The sequence below is a fragment of the Populus trichocarpa genome, chromosome 1, assembly GCF_000002775.5.
Source record: "Populus trichocarpa isolate Nisqually-1 chromosome 1, P.trichocarpa_v4.1, whole genome shotgun sequence".
Lineage (NCBI taxonomy): Eukaryota > Viridiplantae > Streptophyta > Magnoliopsida > Malpighiales > Salicaceae > Populus > Populus trichocarpa.
The window spans coordinates 34,857,822-34,884,548 of NC_037285.2; the positions used below are offsets into that span (position 1 = coordinate 34,857,822).

Below are 26,727 nucleotides of genomic sequence, written 5' to 3' on the forward strand. Positions count from 1 at the left end.
CCTATTGTAGCCGCTACCAAGATGAAAGAAGCCCACGGAGCGGTGATACCACATAGCTGGAAAGGGAACTTATTACGGGACATAAATATTCCTACCAATGGAGGCACGACGACTAGTCATCCAGCTCTCCCATCACAAGCACAAGATGATAGATAACACATGCTTTATTGTGTTCTCCTTTTCTGTTACTAGCATTTTTTGGCTTTTAGCATGAGCTGGATAACACTCTTTTTTTTTTCCTTTTCTTTTCATAGTCAGTTATACGATACTAACAGAATAGAATATACAGTGTATATATATCACTCCCTTCTGTAAAAGGAACGCAAGAAGTGTGGGAGGAACAAATTCAATACAGGTAGAAAACTTATTCATCTCTTCCATGAGTCGGTTGTTCTTCTTTTCCAGGTTTTGATAATTCTTACATGGTATCAAAGCACGGTTAATTATTTTCTTTCTCCAATCAAACCATGGAAGAACAATCCCCAAGTTCACAATCTGTAAACACCCAAAGTCCCAAACCAGTTTCTCCCTATTTCAACTTCACAGATCCAAATAATCCATATCGTATGGAAAATGGGGACCACACAACTTTGATTCTTGTCACTGAGCTGCTCACCACTGAAAATTATGTCACCTGGTCATGAGCAATGTGTCGAGCACTTAAGGCGAAGAACAAGCTTGGCTTCATTTCTGGAATCATTGCTAGGCCGGCGAGTGAGGAGGATCCTCTGTTTGAAATGTGGGAAAGGTGCAATGACATGGTGGTTTCTTGGATACAAAATGCAGTCAATATTGATATCAAACATACTCTGGCTTTCGTGGATGATGCTCAAATGGTGTGGACAGAGCTTAAGGATCGTTTCACCCAACAGAATGGTCCTCGCATCTTCCAACTTAGAATAGATTTAGCTGTTCTTCGACAGGACAGGGACTCTGTGAGTACTTATTTTGGTAATCTTAAAACGCTTTGGGATGAAATGATTATTTATAATCCAATGCCATTATGCACATGCGGCCAGTTGAAAATGTTGAATGAGAGGTATCAGAGAGATTATGTTATACAGTTTCTTATGGGTTTGAACGATCAATATACTAATGCTAGAGATCAAATCATGCTAATATAGCCTCTTCCCAACATTAACAAGGTATTCTCAATGATCCAACAACAAGAGCAGCACCACCAACTCGCCAACAACACTCCTTCTTGTGAGTCTATGGCATTGGCCAGTAAGTTTTTCCATACCCCTTTTAACACAACTAAGAGAAATTTCACAAACCAGAGGAAACAAAGGCCTTACTGTCCATATTGTCACACACAAGGTCATACACTCGAAAATTGCTATAAGGCTGGAAATGCTGAGCCTCCAGTATGTTCTCACTGTAATATGAGTGGTCACATGGTTGAGAAATGTTACATGCTTCATGGGTATCCCCCGGGTCACAAGCTTTACAAAGGAAAAGTTACAGGTTCCTTTGCTAATCAAGCTGCTTTGTTGACAAGTCCTTATCAGGAGGAGGTGATTGAGGAGAAAATGGTTTTCACCAAAGAGCAATATCTTCATCTCATGAGCCTTATTCAGCACAAAGGTCCTTTAACTGTAGCTCCCCCGGCAAGTCAAACTCCACCCAATTCAAAAACCAGTATCACACCTTCAAAGATGTTTGGTAAAATTATGCTTTGTAATGATATTCCTGCTGATTTTTTAAGGTCAAATAATATTTCCTGGATTATTGATTCAGGGGCTACAAACCATATGGTGTGTAGCCCTTCCCTTTTCACTTCTAATATTGCAGAGGTATCCTATAGGGTAAGTTTGCCTAATAAAACCTTTGTATCAGCCACACATCTGAGCAACATTCAACTTACTTATAAGATTGCCCTTGATGATGTTTTGTGCATTCCTTCCTTTTCTTTTAATTTGATCTTTGTTAAAAGACTTACTGAAAATCTGAATTGCTGTTTGGTTTTTATAAATAATACATGTTTTATACAGGACCTTTCCACCTGGACCACGATTGGAATTACTGAAGTGAGAAGTGGCTTGTATCACCTTCTTCCTAGAGTAGTTTCTCCTTCATCCTTGGCCGACCTTCTATCATGTTTGTCTCCGAATTTCCCTTCAGTTGCTATTTCTGTTCAAAGTAGTATAGATGTGATTGATCTTTGGCATTGTTGCCTTGGTCATATTTCTGATTCACGAATGAAATTGATAGATGATCCTGCTGTAAGAAACAACTTGCTCATAAATAAAACTTCTCCTTGTTGCATTTGTCCCCTTGCCAAACAGCATAGACTCCCTTTTCCTATTAGTGCACATAAATCTTCCACTATTTTTGAATTAGTACACTGTGATATTTGGGGGCCATGTTCCACTAATGCTTATGATGGTTCAAGGTATTTTTTGACCTTAGTAGATGATTTGTCTAGAACAACTTAGGTCTATTTACTTCAAACCAAATCTGAAACAAGAAAATGCATTGAATCCTTCTACCACCTTGTAGAAACACAGTTCAACTGTAAAATCAAGAACATACGTAGTGATAATGGTATTGAGTTCAAGATGACTGACTTTTACAATGAAAAGGGGATTATTCACCAACGAACTTGTGTTGAGACACCCCAACAAAATGGGATAGTTGAGAGAAAACACCAACACTTATTAAATGTAGCTCGTGCACTGTTTTTCCAATCTAACCTTCCCCTCTCATTTTGGAATGATTGTATCTTGACTGCGGTCTACCTTATAAATAGAACACCTACCCCTATACTTGCCAATCGAACCCCCTATGAAGTTCTTTTTAATAATAAACCAAATTATTCTCATTTGAAAATTTTTGGGTGTCTTTGTTTTGCCACAACCATTTCACATGGGAGAAGAAAATTTGATCCGAGAGGTAGGAAGTGTATTTTTCTGGGTTACCCCTTTGGAGTCCACGGAGATAAGCTGATGGATTTAAATAGTAGGACCATTTTTCTTTCTAGGGATGTCCTTTTTCATGAAACTAATTTTCCTTTCAAGTCACCCTCTGACACCACTGCAGACCATTCCATTCCAATTCCACACTAGGATTACAAAACATTCCTTGTTCAGATCACTCATCTAACTCTCATTGTTTTCCACAAAATGAAGACACCACCCCTACTTCACCAAACAATCTATCTTTTTATAGTAGTCCTGCTTCCACTCCTAAGGATTTTGAGCTTGAAAACTCACATGTCTCTTCTAGTCCTATTGCACATGATACTCCCTCATCTTCCCCTCATATTGAACTTCGAAAATCCATTAGAAACAGGACTGCCCCTAAATACTTGCAGGATTTTCACTGTCAACAAGCTGCACTCACTTCAGATTTTCAATCCACGGCACAAGTATCATTCCCTCCTACAAACTGTTCTTTTCCCTTGTCCAATTACCTTTCATATGATTGTTTTTCACCCAAGTTTCAAGTTTTTTCTTCTCAACTTTCTATCATGGTCGAGCCAACCTCATATTCTGCAGCAGTTAAGGATCTAGGTTGGTGTAAGGCAATGGATGCAGAATTGCAAGCTTTGGAAGAGAATTAGACTTGGATTCTCACTGATCTGCCTCCTGGGAAAGACACCGTGGACTGTAAATATGTCTAAAAAATAAAAAGGAATTCAGATGGCAATATAGAGAAATTGAAGGCTAGATTAGTTGCTAAGGGGTATACTTAATAAGAAGGCATCGATTATCATGAGACTTTCTCTCCCGTAGCCAAGATGGTGACTGTGCGATGTCTTTTATCAGTTGCTGCTGTTCGTGGTTGGCATTTACATCAATTCGATGTAAATAATGCTTTCCTACATGGCGACTTAGAAGAAGATATTTACATGAGAAAACCACCAGGGTACAACAAGGGAACATCTGGACAGGTGTGCAAGCTCCTCAAAAGCTTATATGGTTTGAAGCAGGCTAGCAGACAATGATATGCAAAACTCACCTCGTGCTTGTTGGATTTTGGTTTCTCTCAGTCAAAGGCTGATTACAGCCTATTCACCATGTCCACTAGCACTTCTTTCACTGCCCTTCTTGTTTATGTCGATGACATAATCCTTGCTAGTAGCTCCATGGACAACATCACTGCAGTCAAGGATTGTTTGCATGATAGGTTTAAGATCAAGGACTTAGGTGCCTTGAGATTTTTTCTTGGAATTGAAGTAGCAAGATCACCTACAGGACTACACATATGCCAACGAAAGTATGCTCTTGATATTCTAGCTGATTCAGGGATCCTGGGTTGTAAGCCAGTCAAGATTCCTATGGAACAAAATTCCAGGCTATGCAAGGATGAAGGTGACTGTTTGGATGATCCCTCTACATATAGAAGACTCATTGGCAGATTGCTTTATCTCACCATTACCAGGCCTGACATTAGTTACCCAGTCCAAGTTCTGAGTCAGTTTATGGATAAACCTTCCAAAACTCACTTGACAACTGCTCACAAAGTTCTAAGGTACATCAAATCTGCACCTGGACAAGGTTTATTGTTGTCCGCTTCTTCGAACTTAGAGTTAATTGCTTATTGTGATTCTGATTGGGTTTCATGCCCTGATATTCTTCGGTCAGTTACAGGATATTGTGTTCTATTTGGCCAGTCTCTCATTTCATGGAAATCAAAGAAACAGAGCATAGTATCTCGGTCTTCTGCAGAGGCAGAATACCGTGCCATGGCTTCCACAGTCTCTGAGCTCACTTGGCTTCGTTTTCTACTTACTGATCTGCATATCGAACACTCTCAGGCAGCCACTCTTTACTGTGATAATCAAGCTGCAATCCATATTGCCTCAAACCCAGTTTTCCATGAACGTACGAAGCACATTGAGTTGGATTGTCATCTCATCAGAGATAAAATTTTGGAAGGATCCATTGTCACAATGCATGTCCCTACTCACCTTCAACGAGTTGACCTTCTTACAAAGGCACTTCCCTCTTCCCTTCTGAGCTCTCACTTACTCAAGCTGGGAATTGTCAACCTACATTCTCCATCTTGTGGGGGGTATTACGGGACATAAATATTCCTACCAATGGAGGCACGACGACTAGTCATCCAGCTCTCCCATCACAAGCACAAGATGATAGATAACACATGCTTTATTGTATTCTCCTCTTCTGTTACTAGCATTTTTTGGCTTTTAGCATGAGCTGGATAACACTCTTTTTTTTTTCTCATTTTCTTTTCATAGTCAGTTATACGATACTAACAGAATAGAATATACAGTATATATATCACTCCCTTCTGTAAAAGGAACGCAAGAAGTGTGGGAGAAACAAATTCAATACAGGTAGAAAACTTATTCATCTCTTCCATAAGTCGTTGTTCTTCTTTTCCAGGTTTTGATAATTCTTACTATCATCTTGGTTTCTTCTAGCTTGCTATAAACTTATTTCTGTAATTGTATCCACATAAGCATCATTAATTAATTAACTAACAAAAATAGAAGAGAAGGCAATTTTACTGCGGAGTGTACTGTAGCATGTAATTCAAATGATTGTGGGTTAGATTGTAATAGTGTTTTTTTTTTAATTCGAGCATGATTTTTTTCTTTAATTTAATCTTTTAATTTTTTATTTTCTATAAATTATACCAGATGATTTGTTAGTTTTGTTATCTATTGGGTCATATCGTCAATATTAGGTTGGTACTTGATTTGTTTTTTAAAACAATTGATTTTCTTACTTGCAAAAAAAAAAAAAAAATTGAAAATATGGTGACCAAAATTGATAGAGATTTTGGCTTGTGAAATTTTTTTATTGTTTTTTTTCATTTACTTTGAGACTTTTACATTTTAGTTCAAAACTTTATTTTCCTTACATTTCAGTTCCTTAATTATAAGAAGAGAGAGAAAACAATCAGTCGGCAAGAATACATCATGACTAGAGAAAGGTCATTGAAGTGTTTTTAAACTTTTGTTTTGTTGAAAAAAATAGATTTAGAGAACATTTTTCTCTTCATTTAAATTCATGTTTTTAAACTGATTTAGAAGTGCTTTGAGTTAATAAACTAGTTTATTAAGGTTATAAGAGTATTTTGTTTTTAAAGAAAAATAAGTTAAAAATAAATTTTAGGATAAAAAAATCCCAGTTTAATTTTCCAGGCTCCCTTTCTAGTGATTGAAATCTTGGTAAACAAACTAAATGTCATCAATTTATTATTATTTTTTTTGTAAAAAAGAGAGAAAATGAAGGACAACATGCCTTGAGCAAAAAAACGAGAGTCACATGTGCAGGGTTTGTCGTTTTAGCCCATAAACCTGGCCCTCTTCTATGTTTTTTTTTCTAAAACAAATACTTTTTTTCTAGATTTTTAATGAGGGGGTAGCATGATATTTAATTATCTTTCAATATTTCCATTTTTTTTTAATAATATTAAATGTTTTTATATGAGAATGTTAACAATTGTTTATCGATTACCATGGACCTAATATGCAAAAATAAGAACCAAAGATTGTTCATGAAAATTCAATGAAAACGTTTCTTTTTTTCTTGAAATTTCTTGGTGGGTGTTTTGGATTGTTTTATCCCTTTTATTAGTTTTTTCCTTTCAAGGTAGTGAGACATTGACTTGATATTTTTTTTAAAAGAAATAAACTTGCTTTTTAGCTCATGATTGATTTTTATTTTAAAAAATATTGATTACAATTGAAAAACATGTTTTTGTTCAAACATTCAAGAGATGCATAAGGAAATGAAATTTAAGTTGAAGAAATACATTTATTCTCAGTAGTTTTATTCGTTGTATTTCATGCAAATATTTTTTTTTAAATTATTTAATTAAATTAAAATGGATTCCAAAAGGAAGGTCTATAAACCTAGTCAGCATTATGACCTAGATCACGGGCTGGACATGTTAACTCAGGCCCATCCAAAACGTCGTTCTAGTTTTTTTTTTATTGAAGAAAAATTGAATCAATATAAATTTTAATTTTTTTTGGATAAAAAGCCATACTGGATTTTGATCGAGCTACAATTGCACCCACTTGGTCAAATGGGCCATATTATATCAACTCTTACATGATTAACTTTGAAACTCAGCCTGGTCCAAAGACCAACATGAAGGATCACATTTTGACCCTATATGATTGATTGAGTTTAATAATAGTGCTAAAAAATTCTCTTGTGACAGTTTGGGAGCCACTAACTAATATCATCTATTTAACTAAAAATATAAATATCTTAAAAAATGAAGATTTTATGAAAATGAACCAGTCACGGGACTACAAAAGCTAAAAATTCTGATCATAAAAATAAAATTGTTATAAACATCTTATAAAAAGGATGAAATTGATCAATATTTGAACAGAACATGAAAACTAATTCAATTCCATTAGAGGTGACCTCCAAAAAGAATTTTCTTGTAGCCCCAGCTAGTACTTATCATCCTCGTCCTACCTCAGTCGATCTTCAATTTGAAGATATGGTCAATTACATTCCCATAAGTTTTGATGAGAATTCCATCATTTGAATATTATATTAAAACTGTCATGAAGCATATGCTTGTGTATATTTGCTACAATATCAGGAGAAAAAGGAAATAACCTTATACTTGTGACAATTTCCACAAGTCTTTCAACTAAAGATTTTACGGTAGTAGTTCTTTAAATAATTATATGATTTAATTTAATCTTTGGGTCCATCCAAGTTAGTGTTTTATCCGATTGTTATTGGATTTGGCATATGAAAATCATGCAATTTTATTTTAGAAAAGAATATTATCCAAGATTTAAACTCAAAAGTATTTATAATAAAATGAAAATAAATAGGATGTGTGTCTTTCTCTATCCAAATCAAATTCTTAAAAAATAAATAATCAAAATATGTAACCTAAAATAAAGGAAACTGTACATATAAATAACAATTTTTTTGTTACCAAGTATATATTTCAAACCAGGTAAGGATATATATATGCCATCAATCTTACAATATTTTCAAAAACTTAAAAAAAAACTTTAAGCTCATCACTTTATAAAATTACAGGTTAAACCTTTTTGAGATTTTGAGTCTCAAAAGACTCCTGCAATATTTTCTCCAAAAAACTTGTTTATGTGAATTTAAATCCCATAAGAGTTTTTGAAATTTAAATTTCAATGTTTTGAGGTATGTCGCCTCTCAACTGATCATTTTATACGTTTCAAGAGGTAGATCGTCACCCAAATGACCACTTTCAATGTTTCAAGAGGTAGGTCTCCTCTAAAATGATTGTTTTCAATGTTTCAAGATGTAAATCACCTAAAAAATAACCAATTTCAAAAGTTTAACGTTTCAAAGTAGGTCGCCTCTCAAATGACCAATTTTAATGTTTTAAGGAAGGTCACCTCACAAATAATCAACTTTAAAATTTCAACGTTTCGAGGTAAGTCACCTCCCAAATGACCAGTTTCTATGTTTCAAGAGGTAGGTCGCCTTTCAGAAGACCATTTTCAACATTTCAAGAGGTAGGTTGGCTCCGAAATGACAAATGACCATTTTCAATGTTTCAAGAGGTAGGTCGCCCCTCAAATGATAGTTTTCTATGTTTCAAGAGGTAGGTCGCCCCTTAAATGATCGTTTCCTACGTTTCAACATGTAGGTCGCCTCTCAAATGATTGTTTTCTACATTTCAAGGAGTAGGTCACCTCTCAAATGATTGTTTTCAATGTTTTAAGTTGTAGATCACCTCTCAAATAACCACTTTCAACGTTTCAAGTGGTATGTCGCCTCAATAATTTGACCATTTTAAAAAATTTGAGGAAAGTCACCTCAATAATATGAACAATTTTTAAAGTTTCGAGGAAGGCCGCCTTAATAATATGATCAATTTTAAATGTTTCAAGAGGTAAGTCTACCTCTCAAATGACTAATTTCAAAATTTCTCGAGGATAATCACCTCATGATTTGATAAAATTCAAAATTTCTTAGTGGAGTTACCTCTCAACTTTGATGCTTTTGAGAAACATCATTTTTTTTTACAAGTTTATTATATAAAGCTTTTTACAAAACTTTATACCAAGGTTGTCAAAAACGCTTTTTTGACCCAACATAAAATATACAATATAAACTCGTATTGTAAACTCGAATTGTAAAATCGTAAGTAAAATATTTTAACTAATTATATATTGACAATTCCAGTCAAATAGTAAATAATAATATAACACAATACAAATTAAAATGAAATAAACAATACAAATGTTCAAACATCTTAAAATACATAGTTCAAATAAAAATTTACACATGGTTTAAATAACTTAAAAATATACAATACAATACAATTATATCTATAGAATTTTATTAATTAAAAATTAACAAACCTAAAATAAACAATTTGTTGGTGTGTCATATAAAATCAACCTCATTGCCTTTATCTTCCTCGTTATTCCTAAAACATTCATCAAAATCATTACCATCTAAAGGATTATTATTGCTACTACTAGTATTAACACCGATATTATGAACATTAGTGTTACTACTAGTACCAACACCAACATCAACACCAATATTGTCAACAATATTTAACTCCAAACTCCTTGAATTATCTGGATTGACATCATTCTGAATCTCTAAATCATCTTCAGATCCATGATACTCCATTTCAGCATCATTAAAATTTTCTTCATCATCACTTTCATCTTCTTTACTATTTTTTTCTTCGTGTTGCACTATCAATGACACCAAACAAATCAAAGTTTGATGAACCATCATGTTTTTCTCCTTCGGTTATCCAATCATCATCAGATGAGAGATCATCCAAAACTTCACCAAAATCATTAGCTTCCTTTTTGACTTGGTTATCATTCAATTTCATAATGCACATTACAAATACCAAATCATTCATTTTTTTCTGGTGCAAACAATTTCTTCGTTTCGTATGCACCTATGTAAGCAATTCAAATTTATAACATATAAGATTCTTATCAAATATAAAAACATTAAAATTAAAAAAAAACTTACCATCTCAAATGCACTCCAGTTTCGCTCAAATCTAGATGAACTACAAGTCAAGCTTAGAACTCGAATTGCAAATTTTTATAGCTCTGGACATTTATCCCCATAAGAATCCCACCATTTAGCTGGAGTTTTTTTTATCCCTTGCTATCTTGGTAGCCTCAATATCAAACAACCCATTTGCATCATTGAATGAATCAAGTTGTAAGTCAATTTTATACCTTTCACTTGCATCAGACACCATCCTTTCTAAGCATTGATATAATCCAATTTTAATATTGGCATTAACTTTAAAATTAGGATTAAAATGATAATGAGGATTCAAATAGTAAGCTGCTGCATGTAAAGGTCTCTAAAGTTGAAGTTCCCATCTTGCATCAATAATATTCCATATAGGTATATAACTACAAAAAAAGAAAGAATATTATCATCAAAATTAAATTAAATAATATAAAAGTGAAATAACATTATGTATCAACTGATAATAGTAAATAAATAATTAGTAAGATAGAAAATCGATACTTTTTTTTCACAGAACCAAAATTCACTTATATCTTTTCTTTTGCTTGATCCATTGCTTCATGTATAAAACTCATAGTTGGTTTCTCATTTGAATCAACTAATTGAAGAACTTTAATTAGAGAATATGCTGCCTTAATACATATAGTGGCATCATGCCAAAACTTGTTGTCCAAAACACAACTTTGAATTCGTTTCCCTTCTTTTATTTTTGAAAACCTACATGACCTCTACTGGATGGAAGTAAACATTGTCATTAACTATATCTTACAATCACTTAAACATCCAAGAATCAAGTATGAAGTAGCAAATCTAGTGGTTGCAGGCCTAATTATGTTGTAAAGTGTCTTAGCATGAAAATGATAATAGTTCTTAAATATATGTACGAGGTGATTCTCCTCCCATTAACAATAGTTACTTGATGAACCTCTAGTTTTTTCTTAAAATCTTTGAATATCAAGTCAATACAATGGGCAACACATGGTGTCCAAAACAATCCTTTTCTCTTTCCCATCAACAATTGCCCTATTGCCTTATAATTTGCAGCATTGTCAATGATTACTTGCACCATATTTTCCTCTTCAATCCTCTCCACAGTAGCATCCAACATCTCAAATACCTTATCAACAGTCTTAGATATATTGGAGGTATTTACTGATGAAATTTTTTTTTCCCTTTTAGGACTATTAACCAAAAAGTTACAAATAGAACGCCTTTTCTTATCAGTCCATCATCAGACATTATCGAGCAACCTATTTTTTTTCCATTCTAGCTTGTATTCCTTAAGCAAGTTCATCGTATGATCTACTTCTTACTTCAAATACTTCTCTCTATTATCATGGTAATATAGAGGCTTAAAACCTTGCTCATGCTTTACAACTAATTCAAGTGCCTTAATAAGCTCAGAGTTTTTCACATAGTTAAATGGAATCGCACTAGTGTAGAAAAACCCTGTAATTTATCGACATGCTTCTTCTCTTAGATCCTTTTTTAGCAGCTAATTGATGGTAGTTTTTGTACTTCCACTCCCACTTACTACTCTTTTTCCTTTGTTCACTGAGCTAATTTCATTCCCTTCATCATTATCTTTATCTTTTCCAATATATTGGAAAGCCTTTGTTTTCTTCTCAGTTGCTTCTTGATTTTTCACTAAAATATTCAAAATCATCTTCTTTACATCTTCTAGTACTTGCTGGCATAACTCAACATCCTTTCGAGTGCAAGTCAAATGATGCTTGAAACGATAAATGCCTCCACTTAAATTTTTCTGACAATATTTGCACTTAACTTTTCTTGAATTCTTATCAACATCTATACCATATTACCATCCCACATTAAGTTTATTGCCACTGGTAGTTTTTTTAGATGCCATGTATCCTGCAGTTCAAGAATCAATATATGCACCAACAAGGATGTATAGTGCAAAGAGTTGGACATAATATATATATAATAATATATATAATACATATATATGGTTAAATTCTACAAAATCTTTGCATTATTATTAAATCAACAATGAAACATACATCTAACAACTAGAGTAAAAAGTATGAAAGCAAAACCTAAAACATGTCACCTTTTATAATTTTCTATCAATTTATATGACATTGTAATTAACTTGATTTTTAATATTGTAATATTCCATATGCTTGTAGATTATTTATACAGTGACTAGTTATGATCTTCTAGCTCATACATTGGAGCAACATAGTATCCACCAGTACCAAATAGATTTAGCTCATCTCATTAATACGCTTTGTTTTGGTCCAAACTCCAAACAAGGTCCCCTGTGTTAAGAAAAGAGAAATAAAGTTTACCATTAATGGGCACTCTTCCTTTAATTTGGTGTTGATCACAAATGTTGTTGGAGTATGAGATGTTCATTTAATATCGATAAATGGTTCTAAGACAGGTTGGCAAGTTATGTCGAGGAACTGGGGCCAGAACTAGCAAAGCAATTCTCTTACCTTAATGGCCAAAGTCTTTCTTTCCAAGTCACCACAAGTGATGGTAGGACTATGACAAGCTACAATGCCATGCCAAAAGACTGGCAATTTGGCCAAACATTTACAAGTGGTCAATTCTAGCTTTTGCGGACAAACAATTCTCATTGATTGTTGTGTGATAGCATCTATATATGGTTTGCGAGAGAGGAGATGGGGTAGGGTAGGAAAGGCATGGCCAATATGTTTGGCTGTTGCTGAGGTGGTTTATTAGCACTCCCTGAACTTTTATATATGCAGCGTAAAATTGAAAGATATAGTTCCTTTACATTTTACATACATGGAATATTACGCCAAGATTCGCAACCAGGTATTGCAGAAAGTAGTGGAAAAATTAAACACAGATGATGGAAACAAAAACAAGTTGTAATTCTTGATCTCTATAACGCTATGGTTTCTACTATTGATAAATTCAGACAGGATGCAGGTATTTCTGTTCATGTTTTCTTAACCACACAATGTTTTTTATATGCATCTCAATTCTCAAGTTAATGTTTGATTAACCTTTCTTCTTTCTATTTATCACAACAAAAACCGAGTATAAGAACCCATTACAGCACCAGAAAGATTAACTTGATTAATCTCATGGATGAGGAGGAAGAAGAAAAGATTAGCAAATTAACAGAAAATAATGTGTTTACCAGATTTTCAGCACCAGGAAGATTTCCTCTTTTTACAAGATTAACAGCAAGTTCAAGATTATTTAACTGTCAAACCACCAAAAAATGATATAAGATTGATGACCCTCTTTTGTATAATAAAACATGACAGAAAAGAAGAGAATCCAACAAGCACATCTGGCCACTAATGAGAGGCACACTTATTGCTTCATTTACACTGACAAACAAAACCAGTTGAGAGAGTGGAGAGTGGAGACAATCAATAAGAGGCAAACGAAGTAAAGGAAAAAATGGGTGTTGAGAGAGAGAGAGAGAGAGAGAGAGAGAGAGAGAGAGAGAGTAGAACCAGTTGCGTTGTTGGTGTTAGCCTACTAGGGTTGAGAATTTGAGATTTGGGCAAAGGACAAAGAGGAAAGGGGAGGCTGGGGAGTGGGGATTGTAGAGTGTGGAGTGTCGGGACTCAGGGATAGGGAGTCAATGAATTTTTTAACTTTTATCAAACTCGTAAACTCGGTATGCTTTTACCAAGTTTGTTGGTTTTCGAGTTTTTAACCTGATTTTACACATTATATATATGTTGACTCATAAAATCGTATGATTTTATAAGTCAACTCGCGATTTTGACAACATTGCTTTATACTGTAAGCGATATAAAAAGGAGGGGAATTGTCATAACTTAATTTTGACTTTTTTTTTCAAAATATTTTTCACAAATCCAAAAATTCAAAAAATATATATTTAATGCATTCGCACCATTTTCATGATTTTCAACATCTTTTCAAAAAATTTCAAATTTCAAAAATATATTTTCAATGCATTCATCTATTAATGTATCAATTCTAAAATCCTCGATAAGATTTCAAAATTATGAATAAACTAAAAGAATAGAATAATTTAAAAAAAAACACAAACAACATAACCATGTCTATTTTTTTTAAAGTATAACTAACCCAATATTTAATCTATAAATAAATTAATATCTATTTTAGAAGCTCTAGTCGGCAACTCCAAAACAATTAATTTCTTGGTCGGTGATGATTTGTCACCGTGTGACAGTTTCAATCTCAGACCTGCTCTCTTTTTATTTCAATCAATTCACGGTTGTATTTTTCATGCTGAAGAAATAAATAAATAAATAAAATGGTGTAATGCTATATAAGTTCCCGTAATCATTTATCATAATTTACAGTTAGTGATATCTATATTTCCATGCATAATCCTAGTTATTATCGTATTAAAATATGGATAACTTGTCTACCTTTTTACTTTAATATATGGTAAACCATAGACAGTAGATAACCAGTAATAAAAAAACAAAAATAAAAGGGTGCTTTAAAAATGTAAGGGTTGGTTCACCTCTGATCTAGATTATACGCGGTTTAAGTTATTTAAAAATATGATTATAATTATTTTTTAAAATTTTTTTTATTTAAAAATGTATTAAAATAATATATTTTTTATTTTTTTTAAAATTATTTTTGATATTAACACATCAAAATGATTCAAAAACATAAAAAATATATTAATTTAAAGCAAAGAAAAAAATAAAAAATTTTAATTTTCTTTGAAAATAATTTTAAAACGCAAAACCTAAAAATAAAAAAAAAACATTAACTTTATGTAACCTGATAAAAAACTGAAGTTAACTCACAACTTAATCGGCTAAAAAAACAATTCATCAAAATTAAAAATGTATTAAAATAATATATATTTTTTAATTTTTTAAAATTATTTTTGATATTAATATATTAAAATGATCCAAAAACATAAAAAAATATTAATTTAAAAAAAAATAAAAAATTTTCAACTTCTTTTTAAAATAATTTTAAAACGTAAAGTCTAAAATAACAAAAAAACCATTGACTTTATGTAAATGATAAAAAACTGAAGTTAACTCACAACTTAATCGATAAAAAAACACTTCATCAAAACTAATTCATTCAAGTTAACTCTAGTGAACTTATTTGATCAATAATCTAAAACTGGCCGGGTTGACCCAGGTCGGTTTAAAAACTATGGTGCCAAACGTACATTAAAACCCAAACATGGACCAGAAAAACCCCGTCACAGAAATCTCCTAGCCCAACATACGGAAAATGACGGAGGAACCAGGCACGACACCCGGCTCCGACGGCACGACAGTAGAGGAATGCAAAAATATGATTCGCCGGAGTTTCCGGAGTAAAATTTCAAAACCCTTCCGTTTCTCATTCTGATTCATAAATCTCATTAGAGTGGAGGTTTTTTTTTTTGTTTTCTCCAATTTGTAGCTTAGAATCAATGGTGAAAGCAAATGGGTATCTTTAACTTTATTTGATACTATAGTTAAGTTGATTTGAAGATCATTCACAGATTTTTTTTAAAAAAATTTGTTTATTTTTTTGTCTTGTATTGTATTAGCTCCAATGGTGAAATTTTTGAGGGAGCATATGGAGAAAGCAGGGTGTGGAGTTGGTGAAAATTTCTTGAAAGCTGTTAATTGTGATAAGAAGATTGCTGGTGGTTATGTTCGTGGCGAAGGGGTATCATTCCTTGGCTCATTGCTTTGTTAATTTTTCGTTTTTTCATGATTTTGTGGATTGTATTTTGGTTTATAATGTGAGTTTACTCCTTATTTTCATTTGGATGTCAATGTAATACAGTAGAATTTACATTATGTTTGTTTTTTCTATAGGCATTTGATTGTATGATGTTTTTCTTTAGATTAATTGAGGTTTCAATTGGTTTCTGAATCATGTATTTCTTGTTGGATTATATGCATTTCTTCAAACAATTGGCCAGCTTATCATGAAGGCCTTTTTTTTTGGGTATGTTTTTCTCCTTTGGCATGCTCAAGTGTTTCTTCTTATTTAGGTTCTGTTTTTCAGATAATGGTGTGTAGTAATCACATGAACACTCAAGATGATGTAAACCAAGTTGTTATACATGAGCTGATTCATGCGTATGATGACTGTCGGGCTGCGAACTTGGATTGGGCTGACTGTGCTCATCATGCCTGTAGTGAGGTGTGTATCACTGCAACAACGACCAATTCTTTTTCATGAACTTTGGCATGTACAGATGCAACTTGGGAGTCTTGTTAAAATGTACCAAATATTTTTACAAATAGTAAGTGCTGCAACTACTACTTTTCCCTTCCTTGATACTTATTCTTCCTCTCTTGTTTTTGTGTACAGATTCGTGCTGGCCATTTAAGTGGTGATTGCCATTACAAACGAGAATTGCTGCGGGGTTATATGAAATTAAGAGGCCATGAGCAGGTGAGTTCTAATTCTGCTGAAACCATACAGATAAACTTTACTCATGTCCACTATATTCACACATCTGCTTGCGTATAAGATGAAAACAGCAATCTTTTCATTGGCTGTAAATTGAGGGTAAATGGTTATGCCACATTTTCAGTAGAGGTTTCTTTTGCCTTTGAAATCACCATGTACAGATGGAAGTTGGAGTCTTACTAAAATGCACTTCATTAGAATTCAGTGCTGCAGGACATCACGTGTTAAGTTGGAAGAGTTTGTGATCCTTGCAATTGAAGTGCCTTTTTTAGTGGGAGACAACTTCAATTATTGAGTTGTCTTCCATATTTGGCAGTATTTTAGGAAAGGAACCTGCTATTTTCAGATTAGTTTTCCTCCTAGAAAAAACACAAGGTGAAAATTTTCAATTCCTAAGTTGTTAAATATTACTTCGATTGGATAAAGAATAATATATTATTAGTGAAGAATACGAGAAATTACAACAATGAGAACGAGGTGTTCTTCTAGATTAAAGCTCAAGAAATGTAATTTCTATATTATAAAACAAGCCACAAGCCCACCCGTGCATGCAGGATAATTCATTACTTTTAATATGTTGAAAAATTAGCTCCATTATTTATAAAAGATATATGGATGCTTATTTAGTCAATTGCTAGCATATATATGAATTCCAAAACATGACTGTTGTTGATTTGTATGTTCCTTTTCATCATTTCTGTTAATTCAAATTATTTGGAAAAATGAAAACCCTTAAAAAATATATAATTTAACTTGTACTACCGTAGAAATCCACCTAAACTTGACAACTATCTGAAACTAAATTCTCGCTCTTGACTATATAAAAACTTTGTTTTACTGGTCTTGATTACATGATTCAATGACAATGGTTTGTGTCTTTGGTATAAACATATAATGAAAAGTAAGAATACTTCTCTTATTTTCCAAGGATGGTATGTTATGTTAACTTGAAATCACCTTTATCAAGCTATTGTCAATGGGTCAATTACAAAATTAGGGCAATTGATGGTTAAGAATTTTTTGCATTTGTGTATAAATAGCAATTGATAGAGAGAAGATTAAGTAGACTGAGACAAGAAAAGGAGGAGAGGAGAAGAGAAGAAAGAGAGGCTGGTGTTTTCCAACAAAGGGTAGGGGAAGATAGGTGGATTTATTAGATTTACAATTTTATCCTTGATTGAAAAACCTGGCCAAGTTGATAGACGAGGATAAACTGGGTCCAAAAAAATTTGGCTATACTGATAACGTGCCCACAGAGCTTACACATTATCAGCTTCCATAAATAGATATGCTGCAGATATGTATCAACTAAAATAATTGAAATGAAATCTGATGTTATTCACTTGGTTGAGCTAGGAATAGGAATGTTTCCAATGAAAAGAACTCTTATCCATGTAGCCAGGACTAATAACAAATGGTTTGAGATTCATAGGAATGCAGTTTAAGTTCCATCCAAGACATAATGGGAAGTGAGAACTCAATAAAACCTGGAGAGTGATTTCTCCCTTAGTATGGAAGCTTCATGGCATGGCATCATTCAAATACTTCCATGGACCACTGGTAGTGTATAATGCCAACAATGGTATCTTTAAAGCAATGTCATGTTTGGTGACTAGTATATAATGTGAAAACATGGTAACTGAATCGCACCATTGGCGGTGGCAAGTGTCTAACAAACAAGGACTTTAGTTACATTCCTCAATTTTATTTTATTTTATTTTCACTTTCTTTTTATGATGTCTTTCTTATCCATCCTGGTTTGTTATTGTTTGATATAGAACAGTATAATTAACTTTTCAATGTAAATATGAAGGACTGTGTGAAAAGAAGAGTTATGAAATCAATGATCGCCAACCCATACTGCTCAAAAGCAGCCGCAAAGGATGCCATGGAAGCTGTATGGGATGTCTGTTACAATGATACACAGCCCTTTGACAGAGCTCCTTGAAACATGTACTTGCTCCAAATATTCTATTTAAAATGATGTTGGTGATACATTGGCTTGCAAAGCATTAGGAACCTGACTTTTTTGTTCAACAAGAATACTCAATTGTTTCAAAGGCTATCACTTTTCCTGTTGGATTGTTCCATTTCTGAAAGTTGTAACACAGCCAATTAATATTTTTTGCTGAGTTCAGATTAAAAAAAAGAAGAAATAAAGAAACCTTTCTTGTTAGCATCAGGTGTTTTGAAAAGGGATATGGTCAATTTATCAGTTTGTCTTTGTATCATAAATATCCCACTCAGATGGCGTTGATCAAATTCCTAGAATGTTTCTCGTTTTTTCCTGTCTTGGCTGGGTTAGCACGACATTATTGATATTTGAGTGCATGGCATGAGGGTGCATGACTAGTGTGTTCTTCATAAACGACAAAACAATTTTATTCTGTCTTTGCAAATGTTGTTATTATTATTTATTTCTAAAACAGGTCGCTGCTCATGGCTCTCCTGCAGCATAACCTCAAATCTGCAGTTTATTACTGGGGGTGAGCTGATGGCATGAGAGGTCTAATTCAGTTACAGTAGATTTGCATTTCTTCTACTATCTGAACATGGTTTTTCCGATGTAGTTGTGGCTACCAGGCAGTCCCAACTCAGAAGAATTTATGCATGCACTAAGACTTCTCAATTCTCATCGGTGCAGTTCGTCATGGTCTTCAGTAATTGAACCATAAAAATCAATCGAAGCTCTCATTCAGCTGCTGAGCAATTCACCCTAGCCTTCTCTTCTGTTTTGTAAAGTGTTAGCGTGCAAGGTCATGGTGAGAAGTTAAAGTTATGGCACCAATTTCAATCGTTAACAGGCCGATTGAGCCAGTGACTGATTCCCGATCATGGAGCACGTGATGGCCAGTCAAACCACTTTTTCCTATTTGAAAACCTTGATCCTTTAGAAGCTTAGAAAGAACGAAAGGAATTCACAGCATATGATGCTCATAATCCCATAATGTTCTTTAAACTTACACTTTACTGAAGATTCATTTGTGAGGCACTGTTTCCGATACTATTGGGTACTCCTCTAGCCTTCATCCTCTTGATGTCCAGACAAAAGGGCAGGAAGCATGCATATTGCGGAGAGCAAACGGATGAGAATTGGGAGGAGCAAGGTGAAAAAAATAATTTGAAGATGGATGTGCTGCTAGAGATTCTATCTTGCATCTTCTTACTACTACACTATCCAACATTCGCTGCTAGAGCCAGACCACTTACCTCAGGTTAAGGAACAAAATACTTTTCATTTCGTTTTGTTTTTTGCAGGTTTGGTGATCACTTGCCATATGTTTGTCTAGCTTGCAACCCTCTCTTTAGCTTTGCAGGTAAAATGGAGTCAGACTACCACCAAATGGGTGGAAGAGGCTCCTCGGTGGTGGTCTGAGGTTTATTCTTTACCATACAAGCGACATAACATGCACAATAACTTGGAGCCTTGGTGTTATGATTCACTCTTTCTTCATGTCGTAAATTTTTGTTGCTATTTTGTAATGAAAAAGTGTGGGGGTGGATGGTTCCCGGGAGTTGAGTGATGAATGAAAACTCCAAAAAATAATTGCAATTAGTGCCAGTTACAGTTTTGTATCCAGTGCCTTAAGGTACAGTTTCCATGTCGATGCTGCAACATCTTAACAATTCCCAACAAAATGGCACTATTGCCTGTAAAGCTCTCATGAAGTCCATGGCTGTCTGGGCAAAGACTTCTAAGACAACACTAACATGGGATTCGTTTGAATTGCAACATGAACCATTGCCCTGAAACCTTCAATGCAATCCCAGCTGTTTTGAGTTGACCAGTTTGCAAAAGCTAATTTAACCATGTGACCAGAACTCCAAAGTAGAAGAAAACTCTGCAACATTAATGTCAAATATAACTAAACCCACACCAAATACTGAATGTTTTGTCTCCGTCTCAGAAACGAAATACAGCATGGTATACAATAGAATCCCAGTGGGCACCGAGTCGGATCAGTTTAAAAGCACCCATTCTGTACGCAACAAATGCAAGCAACTACTTCTTGGGTTCTGCCTTTGGACCTCAACGAGAACCCAAGGATAAAAAACCTTGTGTCCTTCAACTTAAAATACGAGCCATGGTCACAAAACGAGAAAAACACACACACACTTTTTAATGGTGTGGTTTTGCTTCAAGTGAAATGTTGATGTATTTGTTGGTGGATCATACTTTTTTTTTTTTAATTAATATGGGTATCCGGGCTAGTTTAGACATACCTCAACTAATCTCACGGTTCCTGAAGTTAACGATTATGTAAGTCTCCAGTAGCCTTGAGAGAACTCGAACTTTTGACTATTAGAAAGTAAATCTAATGCCTGACCAGTTGATCTATCCCTCAGGATTATATATTTGTTTTTTTAAAACAATCAAGAGTGTTTTTACGGTCAAAAAATGATTTTGAATATTTTTTTTGGTTTCAAATTAATTTTTTTTATTTTTAAATTGTTTTGATGTGTTGAAATAAAAAATAAAATTTAAAAAACTAAAAAATTATTATTTTAATTTATTTTTTAAAATAAAAACTTAAAAAAATAACTATTACTGCATTTTCAATCACAGTGCAATGCATGAACTTTGTTTTTTCCTTTTCCTTCTCTTTTGGCAGACTTTAAGTTTCCATGTGGACTTTTTTGTTGTAATTAATGCTCTATTTTTCTCGAAGTGAATTGTAGTCTAATAAAATAGATACTGTTTCTGGGGTGGATCGAAGCTGTTTCCTAGCTAATGCAAAGGAGACACCTGGGATGCATTGCCCGGTTAAATTGATGGTGTTTAATTATGTTTGATAATGGATACAACTATCAATTATACTTCACTTCTGGCAATAGAAGAAGGGTTTGCCGATGAGTGGGGTGTGGTTGGTTCATAATCGACAACACTGCACACTTCCTGCATCACCTCTTACCCTGCATCACCTCTTCTGGCAACAGTTCTTTAAAAAGCTTTGATGGATTGTACAGCCTATTGAGCATAGCTAGGACTAACTTGCACGGTTTGTTTAGAGAGTGTTTGTTTTTGCATTATATTTGATATTTTGGATGATTTTAACTTGATTTTTAAATGATTTTTACTACCAATGCAAACAGTACAGGGTGAAGATTACAGTTGGACTGTAATATTTAATAGCCATCACCAATTTGGTTCTGGCGTCGTTAACTCTGCTGTAATCATAATAACAGAGGCTCTCAAAGCTTTTACTTGCAACCATAAAAAAAAGGAGGCATGTACAGCTGTCACTTCTGTAGTCTGTCAGAAACTATTCATTCTTCCTGTTGCATGCAAATGGTACCATTGTGCTACATGGATCATTAACTGAAAATTGCTTCAGGAAACAGGCACTTCTGTCCAGTCACATGGAAGGCTCCATGTCCAATACATGCAGTCCTATAGAGTTCAGTAACTTCTGGCACGATGGCTCTCCCGGCCGCTGATATTATCTTCTTTGCAGGGAATTGTATATAATTCTGCAACTCCGGTGGAAGAAAAGGAGATTCATGTCACCCAGGATCTGCGTTCTAATCCTGCTCCCGGCTTACTAGACTGATAGCCTGCTAACGAGCCAACCACATGAAGAATCTCTTTTCAAGTGCAAGTTTTCTACAGATGGGTCTGCTGGCGAAAACTGCTGTGGCACTTGCCCATAACCAATCCATGACTTGACTCCTGATGCAAAACCATGAATGGCAACATCTGAGTTATCCACTTGATGTAACATTTAGAATTGAGGAGCATAACAGTGGACAATCTTTCTTTCTTTCTTTTTTCTCGTCAGATGGCATGAAAATGGAAAATCATATTTGTATTACGAAATTTGGAAATGAAATATTAAAGACATTGCTAGTCATTTGTAGTAAATCATTATAACACCAAACCCTTTCTCATTTCATGCCATTGTTATTATAGAGACAATGCAACACAGCCATAAAACCATATAAATTAGCAAAGAAAAACCAAATGAATTGCCCACAACACCAAACCCATGCGTAAATTTTACAGTTGGTTTTGAGTATCAACCAGTCCGTATTCTTTCCAACCTGTCAACACTTTTCCGTGCTCTTTCCAATTGGTGGTCGATGCTTTTCCGGGATTTCTCATGGCAATCAACACTCCTCCGAGACCTTTCCATTTGATCAAATGACATCCTTAACTTTTCTAGCTTATCAGCATTATTTGACAGATTTTTTAGTTTTTCTAGCTTGTCAACATGATTAGATTGAATTTTTGGTTTCTCGAGCCTGTCAGTACTCTGCCTTGGTTTCTCTCTTCGATCTGTGCTTTTCCTTGAAACCTCAAAGACATCAGTACTCTTCCGTGACTGCTCAAACTGATCTGTACTTCTCCTGGAACTGTATCTTTGAGAAGGAGATTTCTCCACAGTTGATATGAACTTCTTCAGATGCCTGATATACTCTGGATAGTGCTCTAAATCACAATGGTTCCCTCCTTTAAGCCAAAGTGGTTCGTACTTTTCTTTACAGAGTTCCCATAATTGCTTACCATGGGAGCAATCGACAACTTCATCTGAAGTTCCCTACAAATAAAATAAAAAAAGATCAAAATATTAAGGCAATTACGAATAATAGATCCCAAGTCAATTAGCTTTTCAAGGGCATCTTGCATTCAGTTGGTGGGATTGCATGCATTTAAAATAAATGAATGAACCCTCATAAAACCTCCTAGCATCTAGATATTGAGAACTTGAAAGAAGATAACGAATGAAAGGATCAACATCTTATTCAACAACATTATACACTGATTATTCCAAACAGGAAATAAAAAAAAAAAGAGGGGGCGGGGGATGAAATGAACACTCTCTGAAACACTTCACTTTTTAGTAGACAGAGAGTCATGGAGCATGAAAAGCAGTTTTTTCATGTTCTTTTTCTAGTTTTTGTTGAAGGGAAATTTTGACTGTTTTCTCCATTACACAACGCAAAAGTTAAATCTTAGACCATCCATGGCACAGCGAAAATTTCAAATTTAATTATTACACAAGACAAAATTACTTCAGCTGTATATGTCAGAACCTCAAGGACAGTCAAATAAAAGAACTCAGTGATGTCAGAAGTCAGCACACAGCACCATTCCTATGAGCACAAAACAAAAGGCTCAGGAATCCTGATTAGACCATCCATGGGGTCCATATACCTTACCTCTTCCAACTACAGGGCTGCTCTAACCCCTATCATGTTTAAAAAATTTGTTTTACCTTTTCTTTTTTACTGGGAAACCTACTCCCACAGTTGCCAAATGAAATTTCAATCCCTGTGAAGGTTAGGTACATGATTAAAGAAAAATATAAAAGAAATTATCCCATTGTTCTTCTTCTTCCTTTCATTTATCGAAAATAAAATAAAATTGGGGGGCCTTTATTGTAATAGTTCAGCTAAGATTCTTCAAAGACTATGATTAATTACTTTGTCTGGATCTCCAATCTTTACAATTAGTAAGTTAACAAGTCACATACATGACAGCTATGTTCTTGTTTGAATTTGAGACACCTGCGTGGACCATAACACCAGTACAAGACTTGTACTGCCAAATAAGAATAAATAACAAACCCCTATCATCAATCATCCATGAAATACCAGAAGATAATCCCTGTCACTTCTGCAGGGACTATCACAATACGCCTCTCTAGAAAAATCTAAAAAAGGAGGAAAAACCAAGTAAACTAAAGGCAGTCTACAAGAAGTAGAGTGTTGAGATATCTTATGGAGAACAATTAAGTTTGTAATACTTGGTTGGAGGAACACAGAGAAACATGCATAGATACATAGATTAACACATAACAAAGTTCCTGCAACGAAACATGAAGAAGCTTGAGAGTTGACAAACAGACCTGGATGCATTACGAGTGCCAGAAACTTATGTGTACTCTACGTTAAATGAAAATTCCTCGTTACTCGAACAACTAAAAATTTGGAGATCTTCTAACTATACAGGGAGCATTTTAAATTCTTCAAAAGAAGGAAAAACTGTAAATGAGATGACAAAAGCACATAAAGGAGGAAGCAAATCGAACAATTCCAACACCAATTATACTGTGACACGAACATCGATACAAATTTTGCTATGCTTTCCCCAAAATATGCAATTATAAAAGAACAAAAGAAAGCTTTATATACACTTCAACATGCATTGCAATAGTATACTTACATGCATGATGAGAACTGGACAATTTACTAGTGGGATTTTGTCAATATTCTGCAAAAAAGAAAAGAACAAAGAACAGACTCATTATGTTATAGAGATTATAAAATCACCACTTCAGTGATTGGTTAGGACAAGAGTATTGATAAACGCATGTTACCTTATAAATGTCAAACCAGTATGTACGCTTAACAGGATACATGACTCTTAATCCTGAGAGTATGGGACTATGCAGAACAACAGCCCGTAACTGAGGCAGTCGAGCAGCAAGATCTAACGTGGGGCCACTTCCAACAGATTGCCCATAAAGGATTATGTCTTCCTGCTTGGTACCATAGCTTTCTTCTAGACACTTGTATGCAGCTTCAATATCAGCATATGTATTCTGCTCACTCGGCTGCAACACAGGAAATGGTCTTCAGATGGCCATTTCAGTTCCTTCCACAAGAACCAATAAACTCATAAAAGAAGTTTTTTTTTTTTCAATGAATTATTAAGAAGTTAAACAGTTCATCAAACCTTTCCCGACGATTGCCCATACCCAGAATAGTCATACCTGAGAGAGTTAAAGATGGAATGAGAACAATGAACAAGATTCCAATGAGAGATGCAAAATCACAAACCATGTCTCGGAGTTGTATCTCAACAACACAGATTAATAACATGTCTTGAGACAGAATAAAAAACAAGTCCAATTCATCTAAGCAATGACAGCAAATAGTACTTGGGAAAGGGCATGTCTACTAGCTTGAGATGCAAGCACAATCTGCTAATCGACCAGGAAAAACTAAGCAAATGAACTGTAGCTCAACTGGCATTGGTGTCCTCCCCTCCCCCCAAGAGGTCTCGAGTCCAAACCTCTCCTTGGTAACCAAAAAACCAGGATCAACCCTTATATATAGATATATAATAGACAAAGCCTAACATGATCCTTGGTTCTTTGCAGTGGATTTATTTGAGCAACAGTCATAGAGATAGAGGTATTTCAATTCAGTAGGATTCCCTTGATCAAGCTATGGAGGTAATCCGCATGCTTTAAATCTAAGATTTGGGAGCAAATACGGCAAGAATCCCATCTTGATAGCACCAATACTTAAAAAAATGGCAAGAATCTAAAATTGATGAACATAGAAAGATTACAAAATTCACTTGTGAACAATAACAAGTAACAAGAATCAGAGCAGATGGAAAAAAAGAAGTCAGAAGAACATTAATCAAGCTAAAAAAACAAGAAGGTGAAGACGGGAAAATCGAGATATTATAAGTAGTAGTACCCCATGAGATTGACCCTTAAGTGGATGCTCAACTCAATGAAAAGCTCATACATCTGACCCAGATCGGCAGCATTTCCATGAGAATAAAGCAAGGTGGAAGTAGCCAAAGGATGCCTTATATACATTGCCACAATATCTGTACCTTTCCTTGTTGGCAATTTCAAGATTTCAACATTTTCACGATGAGGAAATGGGCTCAGTAGCAATAGACCTGTTAATTCATCAGTTACTAGCTTGTATGATGGTGGGTTTGGTGGAAAAAAAGCAAACTTTGCTGCCATTGATGATGTTACCCCTCCCATCTCTCCCTGTGATTCCTTTTGTTGTTCTTTGATCGCTTGTTTCTCCCTTCCACTATCACTACGTATGTTTTAGACCAGAAACATTATATTCCAAAGTTTCCTGCTTTATTTCCAAGAACTTGGAGGTAAATTGCAATGCAAGGGGGGGAGGGGAAGTGGCTTGTTGGGTATGATTTATTTAGCCTACTTTTTTACTTGGGGATTGAATTGAGGGCTTAAATTATTTGGTGTTGTAGGGTCAAATAGAGTGGACAAGGTGTTTTGATGGCAAGTGGAAATGCCTTACAACAACCCATGTGGATAAAGTTGATTGTGATTTTTGGGTTTGAAGAATCATAAAAAAAAAAAAAAAAAAAAACACTTGGATGGAACATTTTGGTTTCATCCTCTTGACACTATATTAAATAGTTTAATTCCTCAGGTTCAAGCAACAAGCTTTGTTTGACTTCCCTCTAATTGGTTTGAATTAGCCCATCATTCATTTATTTTGATATGTAGGAAAAAAAATAAAATTTGTGGATGATATTGATGCTTTAAGTTGTAGTTTTATTCCACTCAGCTACTCCATGAGGCCTCTCTTGTCCTTTCCAGGCTGATCAAAAACATCGATTTAATGATTTTTTGAAAGA

The 26,727-nt window shown here is 34.4% G+C and overlaps 2 protein-coding genes and 1 pseudogene across 7 annotated transcripts; 1 reads left to right on the forward strand and 2 right to left on the reverse strand.

The window, feature by feature from the left end:
- Positions 1-9,332: 9,332 nt before the first annotated feature.
- On the reverse strand, positions 9,333-11,190 carry LOC18095333 (uncharacterized; annotated as a pseudogene).
- Positions 11,191-15,097: 3,907 nt separating this feature from the next.
- On the forward strand, positions 15,098-19,935 carry LOC7467672 (mitochondrial inner membrane protease ATP23). Of its 5 annotated transcripts, none has more exons than XM_024605650.2 (6): positions 15,098-15,264; positions 15,484-15,605; positions 15,951-16,088; positions 16,260-16,343; positions 18,791-18,847; positions 18,932-19,935. In XM_024605650.2, the coding sequence occupies exons 1-5, from the start codon at positions 15,180-15,182 to the stop codon at positions 18,818-18,820; spliced, it is 459 nt and encodes a 152-aa protein (XP_024461418.1). In that variant the 5' UTR covers positions 15,098-15,179; the 3' UTR covers positions 18,821-18,847; positions 18,932-19,935. The 5 variants fall into 5 exon arrangements, with proteins under 5 accessions (XP_024461418.1, XP_024461411.2, XP_024461416.1 ...); XM_024605643.2 differs by having other exon boundaries at positions 18,816-18,847; XM_024605648.2 differs by having other exon boundaries at positions 18,791-19,935.
- A 2,278-nt stretch (positions 19,936-22,213) lies between these two features.
- LOC7467671 (uncharacterized) lies at positions 22,214-26,353 on the reverse strand. 2 transcript variants are annotated; one of them, XM_052449994.1, is made up of 5 exons: positions 25,797-26,353; positions 25,042-25,078; positions 24,683-24,919; positions 24,529-24,576; positions 22,214-22,890 (listed from the first exon to the last, which is right to left on the reverse strand). In XM_052449994.1, the coding sequence occupies exons 1-5, from the start codon at positions 26,096-26,098 to the stop codon at positions 22,792-22,794; spliced, it is 723 nt and encodes a 240-aa protein (XP_052305954.1). In that variant the 5' UTR covers positions 26,099-26,353; the 3' UTR covers positions 22,214-22,791. The 2 variants fall into 2 exon arrangements, with proteins under 2 accessions (XP_052305954.1, XP_002298575.1); XM_002298539.4 differs by having other exon boundaries at positions 22,214-22,900; positions 25,797-26,338.
- Positions 26,354-26,727: the final 374 nt, after the last annotated feature.